Source organism: Symphalangus syndactylus, chromosome 2 (genome assembly GCF_028878055.3).
Source record: "Symphalangus syndactylus isolate Jambi chromosome 2, NHGRI_mSymSyn1-v2.1_pri, whole genome shotgun sequence".
In the NCBI taxonomy this organism is placed as follows: domain Eukaryota; kingdom Metazoa; phylum Chordata; class Mammalia; order Primates; family Hylobatidae; genus Symphalangus; species Symphalangus syndactylus.
In genome coordinates, this window is record NC_072424.2 from 141,053,873 (window position 1) to 141,078,291 (window position 24,419).

A 24,419-nucleotide genomic window follows, 5' to 3' on the forward strand; every position below is an offset into this window, starting at 1 on the left:
AATGAACAGTTGAAAAGATGCTTTACCTTATTAATACTCAAGGGAATGCACCTTTATATTTAATGAGAATAATGTACCATTTGATGTCCTCAATGTTATCAAAGCTATGTCTAGGATATGGAGAAATATGAACTCCCACACAGTGAGGTCAGTGTAAATAGACACAGGCATATTGGAAAGCAATTTGGCACTGTCTACTAATAGTGTGTGTTTTTTTTAAGAAGGTCCTGTTTGTGGAAATTTCAGTTTCTTAAGAAACTCTTGTCACAGGTGTTTTGGAAGATGGGAATGAGGATATTCACTGCAGGGTTGTTTATAATAATAATAAATTGGAATCAGTATAAATGGCCATAAATGGAGAGATGGAAATATAAATTGTGGTTCTTCGTGTAGTGGAATATTTTGGGGCAGTCAAAATGATTAAATTTGATCAAATACACTTGATTTAACACATACTACATCTTGATACTATAACGTTCAAAAAAACAGTTTTAAATTTTTCTGTATATTTTTGATTAGCGATAAAAATATATTGGTGTGTTATAACAAAAGGGAAACTTACACATAATGATATGGCGATAGGTCATTCTATATGTGAAGTGGAATTTCAAGTGATCTTATTTCTAGTTTATTAAACTTTCAGGAAGCACTTTAAATATTGAATATTTGACTTTTTCTAGCATAGGTAGTTAGTGACTGTTCTGTTTAAGATACAAAATAAGTCCAGCAATTGACATTTGCTATGTAATCAAAGCTTTTCACTTTTCATTTTTATCTCAAATCTATCACCTCTTTGTGGTATTATCTGATTATTTATCTCTCAAATCTGTCACCTCATTGTGATGTAATCTGATTATTTATCTCTCAAGTCTGTCACCTCATTGTGATATAATTGATTATTTTTAAAGAGAATACCTTTTGATGGGATAGTAACTAAATGTGGTTGTATTCTAGGATGTTAAGGTGAACTAAGATTAATATTGTTTTGTGGGTCCTTCATTAATGTTTTTCCTTAGGAGTGCAGGCTATTTTTAGAAAATCTAAAGTACATATATGCACACATGACACTCAACAACATACATACATTGTACCCCTCATGTCTACCTGTTGCTTGCAACTCAATTATGGGGCCTTTTTTGGGAAAAATGTAGAGTTTCTAAAGCTTATTTTATTTATTTATTTATTTTTTTGAGATGGAGTCTGTCGCCCAGGCTGGAGTGCAGTGGCGTGATCTGGGGTCACTGCAACTTCTGCCTCCCGGTTTCAAGCAGTTCTCCTGCCTCAGCCTCCCAAATAGCTGGGATTACAGGCGCACACCACCATGCCCCGCTGATTTTTGTATTTTTAGTAGAGACGGGGTTTCACCATGTTGGCCAGGATGGTCTTGATCTCTTGACCTCGTGATCCACCCGCCTTGCCCTCCCAAAGTGCTGGGATTAGAGGCGTAAGCCATCGCGCTCAGCCTAAAACTTCATTTTAAATTAAGCTTGAGGGCTGCTTTTATGGTCTTTCAATATACCTTTAATACCTTGATGACTTATTTCAAGAAAGCTTTTTATTTTTCTGGTTTTAACTATTTTCCATCATATTTATTGGATTAATCTGTTTATTAAATAAAATATGTTTTCATACTGAAATGAATACTACTTGCGTTCTTACTAGTGTAGAGGTGTAGGCTAGAGTATTTGACATTCTGGAATATATTTTAACTTACTTGGCTTTAAAATACTCTTTATCATACTATAACTGTTTTGAAATACATATCATAATGTTAGCCTTTTGGGTTCATGCCACGAGCTGTAATTATGGTGTTAGTGGCTTAATGGGATGTTTTGAGTTTTATTTTAGAATTTTTATGAAGGTGAAGCTTTAAAGAAAAGCTTAACAAGTTTCAACCAGAGAAGCAGTAGGGGACACACACATACACACACACTCACACACACACACACACACACTCTAGCTCTCTCTAGCTCTCTCTCACTCTGTCTCCCTTATTATGAGGGATTGGCTTGCACAGTTCATGCTGACTAATCTAGAGTCCACAAAGCGGGCAGTAAGGAAGGAAGATCCAGAGGGCACAGTTGTAAACCCAGTTGGTGTTTGGAATATCTGAGCTTAGAAAAGACCAAAGCCCTCTTTTAAAGACTTCTAACGGAGTAAGTCAGGTTAACCCAGGATAATCTCGCTGTTGATTAACTTAAATTCAACTGATTACTTTTCTTAATTACATCTGCAGAATTTCTCACAACAGTATCTAGAGTGGTTTTTTGTTTTTTGTTTTGTTTTTGGTTTTTGACGCGGTGTCTAGCTCTTTGGCTCAGGCTGGAGTGCAGTGGCTTAATCTTGGTTCATTGCAACCTCCGCCTCCCAGGATCAAGTGATTCTCCTGCCTCAGCCTCTGAAGTAACTGGGATTATAGGCGGGCACCACCACGTCTGGCTTAGATTAGTTTTTTCTTGAGTAGCTGGGAGAAGGTATGTGTATGCTACTAAATGGCCACTGTTTTCCATTTATAGTCCACCTCTTGAAAAAGTATACTTTATAGACCATCCCAACTGGAAACATACAAAAAATGAAATTCTGGAAATTCTAGTTTAGCCTAGCTAAGCTGACACCGCAAAGCCATCACACTGGATAACTAACTTTTTTCCCTAAATAGTATCTCCCTTCGTTTTGTCGATTGATACTAAAGGATATTTTCATTGATGAGTGAGGGATATAAATTTAGGTGTTATTAGATGATACACAGCTATTTCTAGAAGGTTAAGGTCAGTCCGGTAACCTGGTCCTTTTTTGGCTTGTATTTAGCTTATGTTTAGTAAATGGGTTTACCTGCCCCTGTCCTACATGTTCTTTGATTTCCTCCCTGGCACCAATTTTATGTGTTTAGTGTACAAACTCCTTTTAATATTTGTTGTGAAGGAAAGTGGTAATTCAGGAGGTTTTTGCCAAAGTAAGATTCTAGTTTATTAGACTTTGTGTAATCTAGAGAGATGTCTGATTCTAAAATGGAAAAAAGCTATAGAAGCTGGCTAGGGAAATCTTGTTTTTCAGGAAAAACTCACATCAACGGAGGATAGTTGAGTTCATTTCTTTATTTCCTTATTCAACAGACTTCAAAAAAATTTTTCCTTTGTGGTAGGTTGTGTGCTAAGTGTTTGAATATCCAGTCAAATATAAGATACAATCAATGCCTGCCCTTTCGTAGTCAGGATGGACAGATACAAATTTTAATTAGAAGGGGCCGAGGTAAGCAAAGTTGGAAATCGTATGTTTTACATAGATACTGTTTTTTGTGGGGCCGTGTTCTTAGTTTTTTCCAGTAATGGGTATAATTGAGAAGAGCCACCGAGTCATTTCTAAAGTAGTAATTCAGGCTTCTTGCATATAATTTTCAAAATTCTTAAAAACCTTATGAACATTTTAAGGAAGGGAATATTTTGTACCTTTTTGTGAAGAAGGCTTTATTTTTGCTGTTGATATCAAATAATATTATATTTCACTGATGAGCAAGAGATATAAATTTAGGCGTTACTAACTGTTGTCATTAAGGTCAAGTTTTATACATGTAAACTGTAGTTTATGAGCTGCAGACATAGAGGTTGAGGTTTCATTTATTCTGTAGTAGATTGCAGTAACTACTCTTTCAGCATGATTTACAAAGAAAATCAAACTAATTCAATTTATAGATTGCCCTTTTCCATTGAATGTCAATTTTGTATTTTGGCAAGAATACCTGTGAGGTAAGCCTAGGAAGGCACACAAAAATTCTGCCATTTCCAACTCTTCCAAAATGTAAATAGGTATTTAGAGTTACACACCTTGTATGGCTACATGAATTTATTTATAGTCTTTTCTTTTTAGAGTAGCATAGCGACAAAAGTAGTCACTGCGCTTTCTGTTCAGTGTGAAGATCTGTTGGTATGTGTTCTGCTTCGTTAATAAATGTAGAGAGCTGAACTAGAGAGTTGATATTCATTGAACATGATATATCCTCTCCCTTTCCCCAATCAGATTCTTTTCATTTCACTGAATAAACATCTGAGTATGAAAGTTATTTCAAGAAGTGCTGGGCGGGAATCCTAACCTTAAGTAGCACATAGTACTATGAAATGAAAAGATATGTAGACATACAGAGTTCCTTATAAACATATGTCATTAATAAGAACACATGAGTAGGACTGTTGGAGAAATTCAGGACAAAAGAGCTCTTAAGACAGCTTGACAAAAGGGGACCTCAGAGATCATGCCAGATTTCCTGTGGGCCTTAAAAAGAATGGGTGTGATGATATTTTTATGTGGCACAGTGGCGACAGAGATGAAATAAGGAGTCAAATTTGAGTTCAGTTTCTGGGCCTTCTATTTATTGATTGAAGGACTTAAGACAAGTTACTTTCGCTGTTGAAATTTTCACATCTGTAAAATAAGTTAATATCTACCATTCAGGCTTACTAGATATTAAAAGTATTATTTTTAGTATTCTTTTTAATACTATTTTAGAATACAGGCAGTTGATAGATCCTGAGGTATCTGTGGTCATTTTCAAAAAGATGTTTTCTCCAATTATAATGATTACTATTAACATTTAAATTGACCCTTGCTCTCATAATTAACCACAATAATTATTAATGATAGCTTACTTTTTAAGCATTACAGTTATTTTATACGGTTGTTATAAAAGTTTGTTTAATATCTCAGAAAATGTTTTTCATTGCATTCACATTTTAGTGTTGTGATGAATGTCATGTTATATCTGTTTCTTAATTAAGGGGAAGTGGGCCAAAGATATTCTGAAAGAGTAGAGTTACTTTTTCTCTTAGGAAACATGTCTTTAAGCACTAGTGGACAAGTAACGTACTCTTTGAAAATAACTTTCTTGTCACCAGTGAAACATTTTAGAGCTGTTATCAAAGACTGAAGCAAATAATTTTTGATTCTATAGTTATATGGGTTGATAATAGGGAGAGGAATTGAAGAATTTCAATTTAGCACCGTATCTCTGAAACTTGAACATACTTGAAATGATTTCTAATGAAGGAATCAAAACATGGATTCTCTGAACTTTTATTTTGTATTCTTCTGAGAGATTACTGTTTTCTTGGCTGATGTAGTTGAATTCTTAGGTATTTACAGTAAAGTATAAGATAAAATGGTTAACATTTAACAAACTCATCATTATAACACTGGATAATGTATAGAATATGTAAAAAGTGGCATTTATTTAAAAAATCATGACTGTAACAGTCTAGGTTTTAGCTAGCAAGAAGTTCAGGATTTTTTTTTAAATAGTGTTCGGGGAAATTATAAATGTCAGTTGCATAATTGTAATTCATGAAGGAAGACATTCGTACAACTGTTTTTTACCTGTTTTCAAAACTATAGAATAAAAAAAGGTGGTACGAGATTGTCCTAAGAATTATCCTATTTTAGCTTGACTACCACCTATTAGCTACAAGGCTTTGCAGTGGTGCTGTTAGCTAGGTTCATATGATCTATGTCTAAATCATGCTGGCAATATCATTCAAGAATGATTTTTTTAATGCTTTCAAGTTATTAACATATTTGAATGTACATATCAGTCTTACCCAAAGGAAGTGAAAATAATTCAGTATTGTCAAGAAAATGAAAAAACTGCATTATTTAATATACTCTGCTGTATTAACTGTCACTTTTTATAGTTTTGCTAATCAAATTATGATGAAGGGTTATGAGAAATATATCACTTTTTATAGTTCTCTTTTTAGCCAAATTTTAATAAAAGGTTGGAAGAAAAGTCTAGGACTATTACAGGTTTTGGATGACAGAGGTGATGTAAGTGTAGGAGAAATGTATGCCTAGAGGACTTAAAGTCACCTAGTTTTTCTAATGACGTAAAATTACCCTTGCTTTTTTTCTGCTGAGAAGAATGGGTGTGTGAAATACACGTTAACACTTTGAAATTTAAGTGAAGAATGAACTCCATTTAATACACTAAGCATTTGCACCATCTAGTATTATATTTTTAATCTGCATCAGACATTATGTCATCCGAATATCAGCCCATGAGTATAGAGGTATGCTCTTCTTAGTAGCTATACTTGCTGCGACCTGACTGTGCACAAGGAGTACCATGCTTTGGATCCTTCCCTATGAGAATCGCTAGGGTGTGTTGTAGGTACCTGTCTATATATTTTTCAGTTGAAATTAGAAGGATAATCTTCTAGATATTTAAATGTGTTAAACCTTAAATGTAACAAATATTTTAGATAAACATATGTAGACTATTAAGACTGTGTTTGATTCGCTCTTATTACTCTAATCTTAATTCTAGAACTTTCAAAGTTTGAAAGTCATTACCAAGAAAAAAATTATGACATCACGAGTAATTTGGGGCAGGCACTTGGATATATATTTTTTGAGATAGAGTCTCACTCTATCGCCCAGGCTGGAGTGCAGTGGCACGATCTTGGCTCACTGCAACCTCTGCCTCCTGAGTTCAAGCGATTCTCCTGCCTCAGCCTCCCAGGCAGCTGGGATAACAGGTGCATGCTACCATGCCCGGCTAATTTTTGTACTTTTAGTAGACAGGGTTTCACCATGTTGGCCAGGCTGGTCTCGAACTCCTGACCTCAAGTGATTTGCCCACCTCAGCCTCCCGAAGTGCTGGGATTACAGGTGTGAGCCACCATGCCAGGCCTGTATTTTTTAACCCAGAGGGATCATTGATTAATTGCTAATTTATTTTTTACTGTGGCTTTGATTTTGAGGCTTCTTAATTGAGGAAGCAGGATGTGCTTATGCTTGATTATGTTAATATAATGACAGAAAGGACATCCTGCAGTGGAATTAAGGGGAATCCCTGTTAGCTGAAAAGCCATCTTTTAAGGAAGATACAGGAAAGAACAGGGATAGGAGTTGCATAGTAAAAGTGTTAAGTATTATGTGCTATCTTCAACATACTTTCTTTAATCCTTGCAACCTTGTAAACTTTACAAATGAGAAAATAAGATTTCAAAAAATAGTTAACGTTTTGTCATATAACCTTGATCGGTCAACCCTCATATGTGCTTTTATGTAACACAGTGAACTTCGGTGTCACTCCCTCAATTGCAAATAAATAGTTACTAGTCTGTAGGCTCCTTGAGAGCTTGCATGTCTATTCACTTGCCTGTCATAAACCTTGTTCACTCACAGTAGAAACTCAATTATTATTTATGTATTTATTAAATAAATAAATGAATACGTGAGTGAGTTGCTCAAGATTACAGGGACACTGAAATAAGACTGGCATTTGAGTCTGTGTTCTTTCCCGCACACTATTTTCTACCTTTGTCTGGTTTTTTAGGGGGTATGGAGTCTGGGGAGAGACCTTTTTGTGCGTTTGTTTCTGAGTAACCAGTTCTTTTCATTTTGTCTCTATTCTCCAGTGAGCAAATGAAAATTCAGGGTTTGGAGCAAACTTTTAACGCTCCGGTTATCAGTCAGCAAATATGAGTACTGAATAAGTATTTAGCACTGTGATAAGTCCCATGGAATTATAAATTGTGTGCCTATTTCCTTGCTGAGGATCTCAAAGTTCATTTATGCCAACATAGCTCTTCCATACACACATAAATACATATTCCTGGACATTGTCATAAGCTGGAGTCATTATTCTACACAGTTGTGTTTTTGTCATTGCTTTTCAGTGATGTGTGCACGATTACATGAAGACAGCAGCGAATTAATATTTGGGCAGTACGAACACTATAGATATCCACAGTGCTGTTAGGTTGAATAGGACGTCGCAACCTACCAACTACAAATAATGGAACTCCTGTTAGTCTTGTATCTTAACATTCCAAGGATGAAACACCTTTTATAACGTAATGAGCTATGTGCTGTTGTTCTCTTACATTTTGGAAATCCTAATATGTAACATTAGGCTGTGATCTTTTGCTTGATGAGGAAGTAAGGCAGACTGTATGTGGATCCTTCAGCATAATTCTTACTTGGCTTGTGGTTGTAGATCATGGGACTCTGGTTCAGTTCTTTAGTTTTGTGTTTTTCATTTTAATTTCACAGAAGGCAGGTAAAATACTCTCTTTCAGTGTTGCCTGAGTTTTTAAAGTAAATCTTAAATTTTTCAGGTATTTATTTTCCCTAACTAATGTAGAAAAATACACATGTAGAATGCACGAGAAAGCACCATATGGCTTAGGAGCTTAGTAATCATGTAATTAGTACATTTTATGTTACTTGCTATTTTCAGTTTATAATCTAGGAATTTAATAATAAATGTCTCTTAAGTGCTTACTATATGCAAAACATTTTGGTGGACATTTTAGGGAAGTGGTTTCTTATATAGAAGGACGGTTTAGCATTTGTTTAATAAATGCATAATTACAGAAACCATGGATTCTATAGTTCCTTTTAAATGATTTTATAGTATGTTAATTATGATAGTATGCATATATGTTGAGAAACTAGTATATTTGTATTTGACATGATTTCATTTGTAGAATTCAGAGCTACTTTGTTTATACATATATGAGACAAATACAGAAATTAATATTTTTAAAACTGATGAAAATATCATAAAAGACATGCAGGTTCAGATCTGTGCAGGGCAGAAGAGAAATAGAAAGCTACTGGTTATGTACCAAACTTTTCTTTTTAAATGCCTTGTGAATTATACAAAAAATTAAAAGGAGCAGTCTTTGCTTTCTAGAGCTTACCATTATGTACACTGGGATATTAAAGTATGATCTTAAGTATCATTTTAGAGCCATAAGATTCGATGAAAGCAAAGCGGGGCTTAGGGAGAATGAATTTGGATAGAGTAGGGTAGTGGGAAACAGTTAAGGAATAGGTAGTATTTGAACGCATTCTTCAATTTCATTAAGTTTTTATAAATTCCCTTTACTATTCGTTGTCCATTTTGTGTACTGCTTGTGACATAATAATAGTCACGGTTTATCCCACTTTCCAGGAAACTCTCCCAGTCCTCCTTTATGTGTCATTTCTAATCCAAACCCTTCATGGAGGGCAGGGTTAGTGCTTTGATCAGCTGAGCTCTCTTCCAGTCTGAAACCCCGAAGATTACAGTTGTGTCTTTATTAAGCTTTTTCCTAAAAAATATATTTAAAAATAATTTTATTTTCATGTAATGGTTAATATATTTTATTAGGTTGGTTAAAAAATAAATTATCTTAAGCTACTCTTTTTATTCTGAAAAGTACATTTCCCATTTTATTTTTCTAAATTATAACCGCTAGTCGTGTTGTTTTATTTGTTGTTCAGTCATCCCTTCCTAGTATTTCTGTTTAATTTTCTTTTTTTTTTTCGAGACAGAGTTTTGTTTTGTTCTTGTTCCCCAGGCTGGAGTGCAGTGGTGTGATCTCGGCTCACCACAACCTCCACCTCCCAGGTTCAAGCGATTCTCCTGCCTCAGCCTCCCTAGTAGCTGGGATTACAGGCATGTGCCACCATGCCCGGCTAATTTTGTATTTTTAGTAGAGATGGGGTTTCTCCATGTTGGTCAGGCTGGTCTTGAACTCCCGACCTCAGGTGATCCACCCGCTTCGGCCTCCCAAAGTGCTGGAATTACAGGCATGAACCACCGCGCCTGGCCTTCTGTTTAATTTTCTACAATCATCTATTCTAGATTCTAGCCTGTCCGTACCATAGTTACATTATGGTAATATTAATTTCAGAGCTCTTAAATGATGGGTACTCGTCCATGTGCTATCTGAACGCTAACATTTAAAACTCATTGTAGCTCTGAGATGTAAGTACTATGTTTATCTCTCTTTTATAGATGAGGAAACTGAGGCATAGATAAATTCAAGCATTTTGCCTAACACTAAACAGCTATGAAGTGGTTAGTAAGTGTGGTATCATAAATTCCTTACAGTATCAGAAAATGAATATTAAACATTTGCATTTTAAAAATCTTATTATAAAACATTTGTTTTGAATCTCTGGGATTTATACCTAAACAGAATTCCCTCTGAAAAATGGAGCATTTGCACAGTGAACCGTGTGCTGCCACTCTCAACATCAGTACATGAACCTGTTACTGACCTGTGCTTGAGACAGGCTATATCTGGATTTTTCAAAACATTTTGTTTCCTTTTTTTTTCCCCTTCTCTCTCTCTCTCTCTCTCTCTCTCTCTCTCTCTCTCTCTCTCTCCTCTCTCCTCTCTCCTCTCTCCTCTCTCCTCTCTCTTCTTTCTTCTTTCCCTCCCTTGCCTTCCTTTTTTTCTTGGCAGAGTCTTGTTCGTGTCGCCCAGGCTGGAGTGCAGTGTCACAATCTTGGCTCACTGCAGCCTCTGCCTCCCAGAATTCAAGCAGTTCTCCTGCCTCAGCCTCCTGAGTACCTGGGATTACAGGCGCCTGCCACCACGGCTGGCTAATTTTTGTATTTTTTGTAGAGATGGGATTTTGTCGTGTTGGCCAGGCTGGTCTCAAAATCCTGACCTTGTGATCCTCCCCACTCCCCGCCTCGGCCACCCAAAGTGCTGGGATTACAGGCGTGAGCCACCGCGCCCGGCCATCTTGTTTCTTTTTATTGTTTTCAATGAAATAATTGTAATCTTGATTATGTTGGCTTTTGAGTATTGTATTTAGCCTTTCTTCTTAATAGGTAGTTGTCACGTCTTCAAAGGCAGACGAGTGTCATCTGAAGTCAGTTTAACTGAGTACATTGAGTCAGGTTTATGTCCATTAGTTTATCTCATTTTTAAATGAGAAATAGGTGATTATAATAATGCCTACCTCTAAGATTATTAAAAGGATTAAGTTATTTTGCCAATATCAAGTGCTGAGTGTAAAGCCCTATATGTTATTTTTTTGTTTTAGTTGATATTGATCACACTAACTTTTTGTATCTCATGCTGTGCTCTAAGGAGCACTTATTAAAAAGTCTGTGCTAAAGGATATGGAAATGAGTCTGATTCCGTACTTCTTGAAACTTTTTAGGAATCGTACATATCAGACTGATTATGTCAAAAGAAAAAATAGTAGAATGGGAGTATTCAGGGAACATCTTGTCTGGGAGGACCTAGAAGGGGTAAATTTGATTGAAAGATGATTATTGAAACTGGGATTTTGATGATTTAGGAAGGAAAATGGGTATAGGTAGAAATGTCTTTTATTTATGTATTTTTCCCCTGGTATACTATCAGTAAATATTCTATTGAGTATTTTAAAACATCACATTCTGAAACAATTATTTCATTTTTCTGTGCCTTGAATTGTGTATCTTAGATGATGGTGAGAATAACACCTAGTGTACAAAATCTCACATACGAATTACTGAAAGGATTCTTTTAATGCTGTGAGGAAACATTTTGTGCTTCCGTGGGCAGTAACTAATTTTATGTGGGTGCTTGTTAGCAGCAGGAGCTCAGCCCAAAGTCTCTATTATAAAAGGATTTCCCAACAATCATTTATTTCTATCATCACTATTTTTGTTAAATATTAGCCAGCTTTAAAGTTGTTGGGAAATAACAAATCACTTGATGATTTTTGTCTTCTTATGGGAATCTTTTTGTACATATTTAATTCACTCTTCTCAGCCTTGACTATGTTTCATCAGGATCATATTCAGCTTTTCAACTGATCTTGTTCAGAATTGTTTCTGCATGCTAAAACTAGCTCATATCTAGAGAAATCTCACTCATTGTGGTCATCGTGGGGCCAGAATAGTATTTGGCTAGTACTGGGGTTACATAAATTTAGTTTAGACATAAAGTAATTAACAATTAAATTAGTGGAATTAATGTATGAAAATTGGAAGACACACCTGGCAGTCAATAAGTACTGTGTCTGTAGGAGATAGATGTTATAGTCCTGTTGTTTTTAACGTGGAAATTATTCGGTAAAAAACAATAAAAGTTATTTGAATTTAGCAACTTGTTCCTTTGTGCTTAATTTAATAAGTATTTGTTGAATGCCTGCTGAATGACTTCCTAGATGATGATTTCAACGGACTGAATATAAAATTATCCTAATCTTCATATTTTATTAAAAAGTCATTTGCTTTGAAAATGTAGTTTTTGTTGGACTCCCGTTCAAGTTTTAAAAGTTTTTTGAGGTCTGCTTTTATAACTGAGTCAGTGAGGAATTAAATTGTGTGAAATCTACTTTATGCCCAGTTTCTCAATGAACATTTCTTAAACTAATCTATAAGATTATATGTACAACTGGAGTTGGTAATATGTCTAAGCTTTAATATTTGTCTTAAAATGTATATATTCACAATATGCCTGTTATTGGAACCTTGGTTTTCATCAGTATGTAACACTTTTGAATTCTGTTTGGAGGGGTTTTGGCGTATGAACTTTCACATTAAGAGCACAGTAGGAGCAGAAATCTTGTGCTCATTTGCTTGACTACAAATGCGTAATTAAAAGAGTCTGTCAGCAGGGGTGGGACAATCAGTATGCTCTAATGCTTCAGGTTATAGAATCCTTTTGTTGTTCAAACAGGTATTGTAATTAGAGCATACTCTTAAACTTCATAGGGCATGATTCATGAAGTTTTTCAAAAATCCAAAAGTAGTTTCTCAAATGTTGAGATTATTTTTTTACTTTGTAGTTTTACATCACTGTATACAGTGGCTTCAAAAATGAATGGAAGTTATTTTATTGAAAAGTAGTAAAATTTAGTTATAAACAATGGTGTTAATTAGTCCTAACTTAGTAATAATGTTGGAAATACACATTGTATATTAAGATCTAATTTTAGTTTTAACAACCTCACCTATACGAAGCTTTAAAGACTAGAGGAATTTTATGTAAGTGAAATAGCTACAGATTTATCCTTTTTATATATACGTATCATGGTAATTTGATAGGTGAGTCTCTCATTTAGGGAGAAAGTGTTTTTATAGGTGCAAGAGATGTGTTATACCAGATGTTTTTCTCCCAGTTCTTGACATTATTCTGGATGTGACTTACTCAGAAATTCATTTATGGAGAAAGAATACTTGGCATGAAGTTAGGAGATAGGACAAATACAGAAAGACAAAACCAAATCTACTAAATAATCTCATCTACCCCTTTATCTGCCTTCAAAGTCCCCACTAGCTCTAAAATTCTGTGAGGACAAGATGTGCTTAGAATTCTACACAAAAATATTTAAAGGTAAAAAGGTAAAGTAAAAAATTCTAGAGATTCCACTATTCTGTGTTCTGTTTCTAGTTTTTCACTATTTTATGATGCTGTTTTAGGTCAATTTCTCATGTAGGTGATATGTTGTGTTAGGAATTAGTTGTTGAGGGTGCATGCTGTAAAGTTGCTCTGGCTAGGTATGGTAGCTTGGTGGTACAACACTTACTGCCTGACTTGACTAAATCATGTTAAATGTTGGTAAGACCGATAGTCCTATGTTATGTAACTTACGAGGATTGAATGAGGTGATGTATTTATATTGCTTAGCATTGTCCTTGGCAAGCAGTGTTTGATAAAAGCTTAGTTGCCATCATCATTTTCATTTTTAAGTTTGCTTATCATCACCTAAGTCTAATTTATCTCACCATAGTATACTTGTCAAGAATATAGCCATAATAAAGAGTCATTAATAATTGTGACTATCTGCTCTGCAGTTAAGTGTGAATGAATTATAAAGTTGCTTAATATGCTACTAAATTTTAATTTGCTGTATAAATAGAGCTATTTTCATTTCCTTGGAACCTCTCTTGTTATTGCACCCTACCCTAAAAGATGGAAGGTTAGTGGTTTTGAGCTCTGAACATACTGATACATATAGTATTTATATGTAATTTGCCTTTGCTGTCACTTTGCTGTTATATTGAGATAGAACTTTAGTCTTACAGTTTTTAAAAATACTTTTGACCCATCCTGTCTCCTGTTCTTCTGATACATCCAAAACAAGGTAGCATTGAGGTTTTAGAGTAAAAGAAAAGCAGACTTTGATGGGTTGTGGAAACCAGACCTCGTAAGTATTATTGTAGAAAATCTGGGAGAATTGACTAGAAGTAAGAGAACAAGAAATGGAGTAAAGATTGTCATGTACACCTGGTAACTAAGGAGAAAGAAAGAAGCAGTCCCAGAAACCAAGATACATGAGCAAAGGTGAATATATGAAGGATTAGCTAAACAGAATAATCATTAGTACAGCAGAGCACTATGGGAAAGCTGCAGCATATTCATGCACAGTTTGATATTTGATTTTAATGATGCTCTTCAATCATAAAAGTTCAATTATTCAATTCAGTAAATACTTGTTTAGAGCCGGATATGTGTAAAATCAGTGTGTACATACTGTCAAGAGTATGAAAATCAGTGAGATGATTCTGATATTCAACTTGGAGCAAACTTTCTAATAGCTAGAAAAAGACAATGCACGGATAACTAAGTTACTATATTATACAGAAAAAAAAAGAAATAAAAGTAAATATTAAAGAAAGGGAAAGGAGGCATTCTAGACATAGGCGATAGCTTCCATAAGCTTATGGGTATCAAAATCCATGTTTGGGGAGTGGCCAATAATATAGCATGGAGTAAATCTAAGCGTATCGTGGGAAGTGAATGAACACGGCACTTCAAATTAGTGTGGATAGATGTGAATGGTGCATGTGCAGCAGCCAGTCTCTGTCAAAGCACAAGTAAGCCATGACTGTGTTTCAGAGATTTCCTACAAAGCCTCAAATTCTAAAAATCCACGCTGATTCAGAAAATTCATTCAGGATGACTAATAGCTGAGACATTCATTGTGGGCAGATTTGAAGCAGGGAGGTATGAACCCGTTTGGACATGTGGAGTTCAGACTGCTTTAGAGATTGAAGTATACATTTCTAGTTGGCAGTTGAATTTGGAGGTCTAGAAATCGGGGCAGTACTGTGCTGGAAAATGTAAATTTGGGATTATATTGATGCAAACTGTGTTCTTCTATATTGCTGAAGATTTAGTGGCACATATATTATGAAATGATATTGCATTTGGTAACTGTAAAACGGACATTATAGTAGTCATGAGCTATTTTTTCCACATCAATATCTCAGCTATTAACCCCTGAAAGATTATTTGAAACATAATTGTAAAAAGAAACGAATGCCTCATAGAACACAGTCTCTAATACAGCATTTTTGGTGTGCGTCCATATCGTCATCCTTCCTGTCTGCTTATTTCAACCTTTTCTTTGTCCTGATTTATTTATTAAAGTAAGAAAATGGGTTTTGCGAGTGGATTCTTACTATGGATATTTTGAGTTCAGAAGTAACCATCGTATAATTGTATCTACTTACTTTATGACTAAAAGAGGACCTTTTGGGGTGTGTGTTATTGATTTCTCTATAAAATTTTCCAATCCCAGATTGCCTTTATAATCTGCTTAAGAAACAATGAGATCACAGGGAGAAATAGTATTTGTATTAAATAATTACTAAGCTGCAGACTCACTGAAGGAATTTACTTTAACTCTTCTTGAGCTGGAATGGACTACAGTAGAATGAATGTGGCTTCTGCGTAGCATGACCTCAAAGCCTTTTCTTGTGTGACATTTGATATGCACGTGGATGAAAGATTTTCTGAGGCCTGATGTGGAAAACGGGTTGGTGGGTCTCTCTCTTCACACTGCGCCCCCTCCAGAACACTAAAAGAGGTGCTTTTAGTGTTTATTTTCAATTGCTACATTGTTTGATTTTGAAGTGTCTGCTTCATTTATTCCTTGTGGTGAAAACTCAGTGGGTCCTTTTCATCTGGAAGCTCAGATCCCTCAGTTTTGCGTAAAATGTATATCATTGATGATTTTTCTCCCTCTGCTTTCTTTTTCTTTATGTTGGTAGTTGGACATCTGTCATTTCAGTTTCTGAACCTCTTGGACTAGTCCTCTAATATTATACAGTTCTGCACCATTTTTTTTTTCTCTGTCTTTTGCTACTTAGAGGGAGAGTTCCTCAGTTTGTCTTCCAACCTTCTATCAAGTTTTTCGTCTTTGCTCTCATGTTTTTTGTTGCAGGAGTTTCTATTTGTATTCAGAATTTTAAAATAGAGCATTCTTGTTTCAGCATTGTAGCGTCTTTTCTTAACTCTCTGAAGGGTCAGTTGTTCAAGTCTCCTGTCCCCAAGATGTGGGCCTGGGTTCCCTTGCTCTGCATGTGGAGCAGGGGAGATGGCTGGCCAGCCCAGCTGTCAGAGTGGAAGTTACCCTGTCAACTGTTCTCCTAATGCAGTTTGAGCAAGTGTTTTACTTCCTTTTGGAATCAGTTTCTGGTGCTGGGAATTAGGGAGTGCTTGATAGCTAGCCATTTGTGGACAGGGGATGTGGGAATTGAACTGCTTTTCAATGAGAGTTCATCTAGTCCTGCAATCTCAGTCCCACCCTCACCCCTATTTTCACTGCTGCCCATTTCCTCAGTATTTTTTGGGGGGATTGCAAGGAAATAAGTTTCTTAACTAGAGTCTGCTAAATTTTAAGTTAACCATCTGCTTTCTAGATTCTTAATTTTTAAATGGTTTCCTTTCCCATTTTCTTATTTCTTGTGAGTTTGGACATTTTATTTATTTATTTATAATAGACACAGGGTCTCACTGTTTCCCAGGCTGCTTTGAACTCCTGGGCTCAAGCAGTCCTCCTGCCTTGGCCCCCCAAAGTGCTGGGATTACAGGCATGAGCCACCGTGCCCTGCTGAGTTTGTACATTTTAAACTCTACAGTGTTGTAGAAGAATTTTTGGTGGGACTGTTAAGTACACGATTCCATTAATTTCTCCATCTTTGAAAATTTGTGCTCCTTCAATTGTTTTTAAAAGTGTAAGCAAAAATGTTTATTTTGAAGCAAACAGGGTAGATGTAGCTTTCTCCTATTTTTGTATTTTTAATTATCATTTAAGTTGTTGAATTAGTAAGAGTATGCATCAGCCAAGGTGTTTTACACCTTAAAAATGTATTCTTGCAATAAAGCAAAATGGCGAATAATAAGGCAACTTTGTTTCTATTATGAAAATAATTATTCCTTTTAAATTCTCTGGCTTTTCTCCATGTATAAAGGTTTCTGTGGCAAGTCAAATTTTAGTTTTTATTCTTAAGCTTTTCTCAAATATATTTTATTATAAATGTTCCTTAGTTTTCGTTGTATTAGTATCTATATGCATTAGTGTTTGATACACACACATAGAGCTTTTAATGTCTTTGTCTATTTATAATAACATCTGTATCACTTCTAGATTGGTTTGAGTGGATTGATTGGGGGGGTGGTCTCATGTATTGCATTTTTCTTGCTGCTTTGCATGCCTGTTAATTTCTAATTGTATGCCAGACTTTTACCTTGTTGGGTGGATATTTTTATATTCCTATAAATATCTTTGAGCTTTGTCCTGGGACACAGTTAAGTTAGTTGGAAATAATTTGACGCATTTGGTCTTTTAAAATGTATTTAGTTGTACTGGAACAATGCTCAGATTAGGTTTGGTTTTTTCCTACCACTGAGGCAAGACCTTTCTGTGTCCCTTACCCATGGGGAATCATTCAAGTCTTTCAGTTCTTGTTCTTTTCTAGAGCCAGGCACTTTGACCTGGAATCCTTTTGGGTGGTTTCTTTCCTGGCCTCTGGAATTTCCTTTCAAGTATGCAACGATCAGTGTTCAGCTGAATATTTGAGTGGCAGGTCTCCCAGGACTCTGAGCTCTGGCTGCCTCGGTTTCCCTGGACCCTTGCTTAGTCTCCTCATGGAGTCGTCTGGAGACTCTCAAGCCAGTGAGTGGGGGCAGTCATAGGCTCACCGCAGTTGTTCCCAACTCTGCGTCATTTGTCCTTAGTTGTCTGATGTCCAGTGGCTTGAAACTTGATATGTTTTGCCAGTTTTTTGGTTGTTTCAGCAGGAAGGTGAATCTGGTTCCTGTTACTATATCTTGCCTGGAAGCAGAAGTCGCTTATATATATGCATTTAATCAAATAGGTGCACTTTTAGGCCCACCAAATAATACCAGACTAGTAGCTTTTGTAGGTCTCTCTCCAAAAAAAAAAAAAAAAAAAAAAAAGATAAATAAAAATACAAATTTTGGTGAGAAAATACTGTTAGCATTCTTGAACATAACAATTGAAATCTGGATAACAAAACTAATTTTTCTTGCCACAGTTAGAGGTATTAATACACATTTTATTTCTTGCCATACAGATAACCCTGAGGTTTCCAATGTCTTGATTCATTGACTCCTTGGTTTCCCACTTAGTTTGCATGGTGTACCCTAGTCAAAAAGAAATATTTCAGAGTTCTGTTTATTAAATATTTACTCTACAAACAACTTAATTAGTATTTATATTAAAAACAGTGAATTGAAACAGACTGTACATTTTATTTGTAAATAACCACATTTTTACTAATAGCATTTGTATTTTCTTGAGTGCTGTTCAAATTCTCAAACTTTAGAATGAGATTTTTATACTGCCACCCTCTTTTCTTGTTCCACATTGATTTTTATATGTACTTGATTTTTATTACAGCAACCGCTAAAAACCTAGCTTTGTAATTATGACATCATCAAAAAGAATGCAATGTGACCTTACGTTGAAATAGTCAGATATTCTGAGCTGGTGGTTCACACAGTGTCGGACAGATGGTACCCCTGTAAAATGCTGTGCTGACTCAGAGTTCACTCTTTGGAAATACATAGATGGCCCAGCATAGGATTGTGTCTGATTTTTTTTTCCTGTATCCCCTTACAATATGTGGATGCATTTTCATCCTAAAGGTGTGTTAATTAAAAATAAAGCAGAAGCATTTACTGTTAAAATTTATTTTTAGCCTTATTGGCTAAGCTCAATCATGTGAATTGTTGCAGAAAGCAGTTTTATTATGCCTGCTTTATTTTCTTTTATTGGAATCTAACAATTAGGTAAATAGTAACTTCTAAAATAAAGGTCCAACAATAGCAGATATTTATTGTTTGTCTTTGGTACCTCGCTGTGTGCCAGGTGCATTTATATATACCATTTATATACTACTTATATTCTTATTTTATTTAAAAACACTTTCTCTGAAACTTAAAACAGCGATTCTGAAATTACGGCCAACTCTACTTAACCTTCCTGTAGCTTGACCAGGTTTTCAACATGGGGATATTTCTTACTAGAGGACATTAAGGAAATATAGATATTCTCTGTGAAACTAGTATTTATGACTTGATATAATTAAAGAGTAGCCTTACAGTTAATTTTAAGATATGGTCTGATGGGAATATAAATAAAACTATTTTCATAATTACTGCATGAAATACTTAAAACAAGTGGTAGTCATCTTACGCAATAACATATATATGCAAAATACCTTTTCTAATGCTGAATACAACCAGTGTCATTAAAAGCAGTTGTAATGAAGTGGAAAGATCGCTGAATTAGAGAATGAAAACTTTGATTCAGCTCCTAAATTGACAGCCTGTTAGCTGTGTGACATTGAGAAGTGACCCCATTAACCTTGATGACCTTCTGTTTACTCATAAGTAAAATGCAGAAGTAATGACATGTTTCTCAAAGTGTTTTTCATGGTAATGTAAGGACAGTATCAGATGTATGTTTCTTAGTGCATAGGAGCACGCTAGGGGCTGATCTTTAGCATCTGGTTCTGTGCCTGGTGGTAGATAGTGCTCAGCAAATACTTGTTGAATTAATTATCATTTGACCCAGTAGTCTCACATTCAATCAAGCTTTGAGGACCCAGAAAAATAATTCAAAGACGTGTGCCATCATAGCAAAATAATGCAAACATAGCTGAAATAATTGACAACAGGTTAGTATTATGAAAGATGTACTCTCTCTTTAAAGAGAATAATTTTAATCATGTACTCTGTAAATTTTTTAGGAGGAGCAAAATAGAGGCAAGCCCAATTGGGAGCATCTAAATGAAGATTTACATGTACTAATCACTGTGGAAGATGCTCAGAACAGAGCAGAAATCAAATTGAAGAGAGCAGTTGAAGAAGTGAAGAAATTATTGGTACCTGCAGTAAGTAATAATTTCCAGACCTTAGATTTGGGCCTCGTCCTTTTTTGTCAGTTTATTTTAAATTATTGTAATGTTTATAAGGAATAGGTTATTGGTTATTAGAAATTTTATTTAAGCATAAAATTAAAAACACCTGACTGATATTTCTAATATAATAAAAATGTGAAGTTCATATTTAGGGGTCCTTAGACATTAAAAGGGGTTTTGGAGGGTGACATCTCATAAGAAATTATCCAGATGCTTTTGTGTTATCAGTTCTCCTTCCCTCCCGGTTTCTCTTTCCCCATCTCTTCCTTCTGCCCCCCTTCCTTGGGTTGGCTCCTTATTGTTACTTAACCCTTTAATATTTTTAGAAATAATAATTGCACCACTCCCAGTGTATTATTTTTTTTAAACGGGAAATGAAAAATAAATTACTGGTTTTCTGGGCCATTAATTTTTTTTTCTTATATTAGTAAAACTATGTGGAAATGTGGACCCTAATTTGCTATTGGAAAAACTAGGGCCGGGCGCGGTGGCTCACGCCTGTAATCCCAGCACTTTGGGAGGCTGAGGCGGGTGGATCGCCTGAGGTCAGGAGTTCGAGCCCAGCCTGACCAACGTGGTGAAATCCCATCTCTACTAAAAATACAAAAAATTAGTCGGGCGTGGTGGCAGGCGCCTGTAATCCCAGCTACTTGGGAGGCTGAGGCATGAGAATCGCTTGAGCCTGGGGGACAGAGGTTGCAGTGACCTGAGATTGCACTGCTGCACTCCAGCCTGGGTGTCAGAGTGAGACCCTGTCTCAAAAAAGAAAAGAAAAAACTAGGAATACTGTTAGTATTGTGTCCAACAAAAAGTACTGACATTTACCTAAATGAGTTATGGTACCTGCTGCTTTTTATTTCCCAGATAGCCTGTTCTTTATTACCCTGATAGTTTATTCAACAAGTAAACTCACAAATCATAAACATTTCCCATTAACTTGATGAAATTAATTGCTTGGAATAAAAGAGTTTTATGTAAATTCTCTTGATAGATTTTATTTTTTTTTAATGATCGGGTTAAATATAAACTGAAATCTGTATTTGTGTACTATTAAACCATGGACTCTTTCTCATTTTCCTTAATTGTGTGGTATTGAAAAACTATAGAAAAGGAGATTTTTGAAAGTATACTGGGCAATTAGTGTCATGATCAGAAAAAGTTATTTAACATTGACTTTTACTGCTTTAATAACATTTTCTTTTCTGTAGCTTACTTTATTGTAAGAATACAGTATATAACATATAAAACATACAAATATATGTTGATCAACTGTCAGGCTTCCAGACAACAGTGGGTTATTAGTTACATTTTGGGAGAGTGGAAAGTTACACAAGGATTTTTGACGCAGTCTGTGTCCCTAACAACCTAACCCTCCCTTGTTGTTTGAGGATCAACTGGATATTGGTAGTATCTTTTAAATTTTCCATTTACCCAGTCACCTATAATCTCTTGTCTTGCTTACCATTTTTATTTCTAGTATTTAGCATAGAGCCCAGCACATAGCAATAACATAGTAAATTGAAAAATAAATGATTGAATCTTGTCATAAGGTAAAATCAGTTCCTTCATCTTCACTATAGAAATGCATAAAATAACTGAATTTTCCTGAAGCATCAAATGATTTGGGTTTTTACTTAAATAAATGTGGGAGACAGAATACATCGTATTTTTGAGAACTCACTTCCTAGTTTTTGAATCCCAGCTTTGTGACTTTTAACTGTCTTCATTTTCTCATCTATGAGATTGAAACATGGCCAAGCATGGTGACTCATGCCTATAATCCCAACACTTTGGGAGGCTGTGGTGGGAGAATCATTTGAGGTCAGGAGTTCAAGACCAGCCTGGGCAACATAGCAAGACCCCTTTATACAAAAAATTTAAAAAGTAGCTGGGTCTGGTGGCACTTGCCTGTAGTCCCAGCTACTTGGGAGACTAACGTGGAAGGATCGCTGAGGCCAAGAAGTTGAGCTATATGATAGCACCACTGCACTCCAGCCTGGGTGACAGGATAAGACCCTGTCCCTTAGGGGGAAAAAAAAAAGATTGGAGCATTATAAACCCCTATACTTCTTGTGAAGATTAAATGAGATGAGATACATGGAGAATACTTAGCATAATACCTAGCACATACATGCTCTATAAAAGTTTGTTGTTTCTATGTGATGTTGTCTAAGTAATACTGTTTTGCAATTGTATTCTTTACAAATGCTGATGATAAAATGAATGCATTAATTCAAGTTGGAGAAAATGTACAGAAATAGTAGTTCCTTGCCAACTCACTGTTTACTGTTTTTGCAGAAGTTGCTTTGACTTCTATGAAAATGCAACATAAGGCTCATAAGTTTATCATTGCCTAAATATTTTCAAAAGCAAATATTTTATCTTGAAATTTACCTTTAATAGTGAGGCTCATAATTTTGTATTGTTGACAGTTTGAATAGCAGATGCTCAGTTACCTTGTGGATTAACAGAAATTGCAGGTCTTTTGGTTTGGAATTCTCAGTTACGCTTTTCTTGTTCCTTTAGTATTCTGTTGGATAGTTCAGACTTTCCAACTTGTTACCATGGTCCTGAAAAACACCAAGTTCAGTCAGGTTACTTCCTGTCTCTCTCAGATTTGCTTACCTTCCTTCATCCCCATTGCCTTTACCTACTTCAAACCATGCCTGTATCAGAACCCCACAACTGGTATTCCTTCTTCTGGGGCCTCTCAAACCCATCTTTACTTTGCAGTCTATTGTTACCTTTCCCTGCTTAAAGATTTTTTAGTGGTTCCTTCTTACTCTGAGAAAAGAATACAAAACTCCTTAGCATGGCCTACAAGTTTCTTCATGATTTGCCATAGCTTACCTTTCAGGTTTCATTTTTTTTACTTTTTGCTATACCTAAAGCACACACTCATATGTACACATCTTCCTCACCCTACCACAGATTGAGTTGTTCTGTATTTATTTGAATTTCTTAAACCTTCAGTCTTCTCACCTCTGGGCCTTTGTAGTTCTTTCAACAAATGTTAATTGAATGCCTGCTGTAGGTTAGACACTGTGACAGCTGGGAGGATACGCCAATAATAAATACAAGCTGACCAGCAAAGTGCCTGCCATCCTGAAGTTTACCTTCTGATTGGGGTTGGATTACTGACAATGAGGAAAACAAATATAGGCAGTACTCTGTTGTAACAAAGTGCTGCGAAGAAAAATAAAGCAGAATAAGGGTATAGAGAACTGGGATTAGGGAACTACTATTTTATGTAGGCTGGTTAGAGAAGGTGACATCTAAGAAAAAACCTTAGCGAAAAGTGCGGTGGCCCTGAGGCATTTTCAGAGAGTATCCAGGGGTCCAGTGAGGAGCTTAATGAGCAGGCTGAAGAGCAGTAGGAGGTGAAGTCAGTGGGGATGGGAGGCACTGGCAGATCTAAGGCCTGTAGGCATGGTAAGGAGATTGGGTTTTAGTCGGAGATGAGAAGCTGTTTATTGGAGGAATTTGAGGAAAGGAGGGACAAAGTGTAATTTGTATTTCAAAGGATCATTCCAGCTGCTGGCCTGAGAATAGACTTTGAGGGCAGTGGGGAAAGCAGAGATTCCAATAAGGAAGTCTTTGCAGTTCAAGTTAGAGATGAAAGTGATTTGGAGTAGTGTTGAAGGTGCTGAGAAGTAGTCAGATCATGGATTTTTTTGAAGGTAAAACTGATAGGAATTTTGACAGACTTGGTGTGATATGATATGTGATAACTTCAAGCAATTGGAGTTGTCATTTATTTACACTTTTACAAGAGCAGGTTTGGGAGGAAAGTCAAAAAATTGGATTTGAAAGTGTAAAAGTTGATAGCAAATGTTGAATGGGCATTTGGTTATAACAGTCAGGAATTAGGTGAGAAAGTGGAACCTAGAATATATAGAATTAAGAATTGTCATTAGATCAAAAGCTTTTTGAGCCATGAGACTGGATGTATCATCAAGAAATTGGATATAAGTATAGAAGAAAAATTGAGGACTAAGCCTGGGGTGCTTCACCATGTAACAGGAGGAGGAGGATCCAGCAAGGGAGAGCAAAGCAGGGAGCTCCTGGATTTGGAGGAGAGGTGTTAGCCAGTCCTGGAAATCACGCTTAGACCTTATAGGTAGGAACAGAAAGTCATCAGCCATTGGATTTGGCAAGTAATGGTCATTGGTGACCTTGCCAGTCAATTTTTTTTTTTTTTGGAACAGTGGGGATAAAAGTGTCACTGGCATGGGTTCAAGAAAGAATGGCACAAGAGGAAAAAGAACCCGGATTTTTTCCCCCTTGAGATTTTATTATGTTTATAAATAATCCTTCCAGTACTTTGGCCTCTCGGTTCTTTTATATTGCTTCACCTCCAGTGATCGTATCTTCCACTCCACCTCAGTCACCCAGCCTCATGGTAGTTCCTTAGACCTTTTTATTACCCCTAAAGACACCTTCCTAAAGAGGCAGCGGCAGAATGTCC

The 24,419-nt window shown here is 35.9% G+C and overlaps 1 protein-coding gene across 11 annotated transcripts in view; it reads left to right on the forward strand.

Annotated features, from left to right (window-relative positions):
* Positions 1 to 24,419, forward strand: part of QKI (QKI, KH domain containing RNA binding) — a 173,591-nt gene that overhangs the window by 111,993 nt on the left and 37,179 nt on the right. For all 11 annotated transcript variants that reach the window (XM_055269255.2, XM_055269245.2, XM_055269236.2 and 8 more), the window contains one exon: positions 19,781 to 19,924. In XM_055269255.2, coding sequence (XP_055125230.1) covers positions 19,781 to 19,924 — 144 coding nt within the window. The remainder of the gene's footprint in view (positions 1 to 19,780; positions 19,925 to 24,419) is intronic.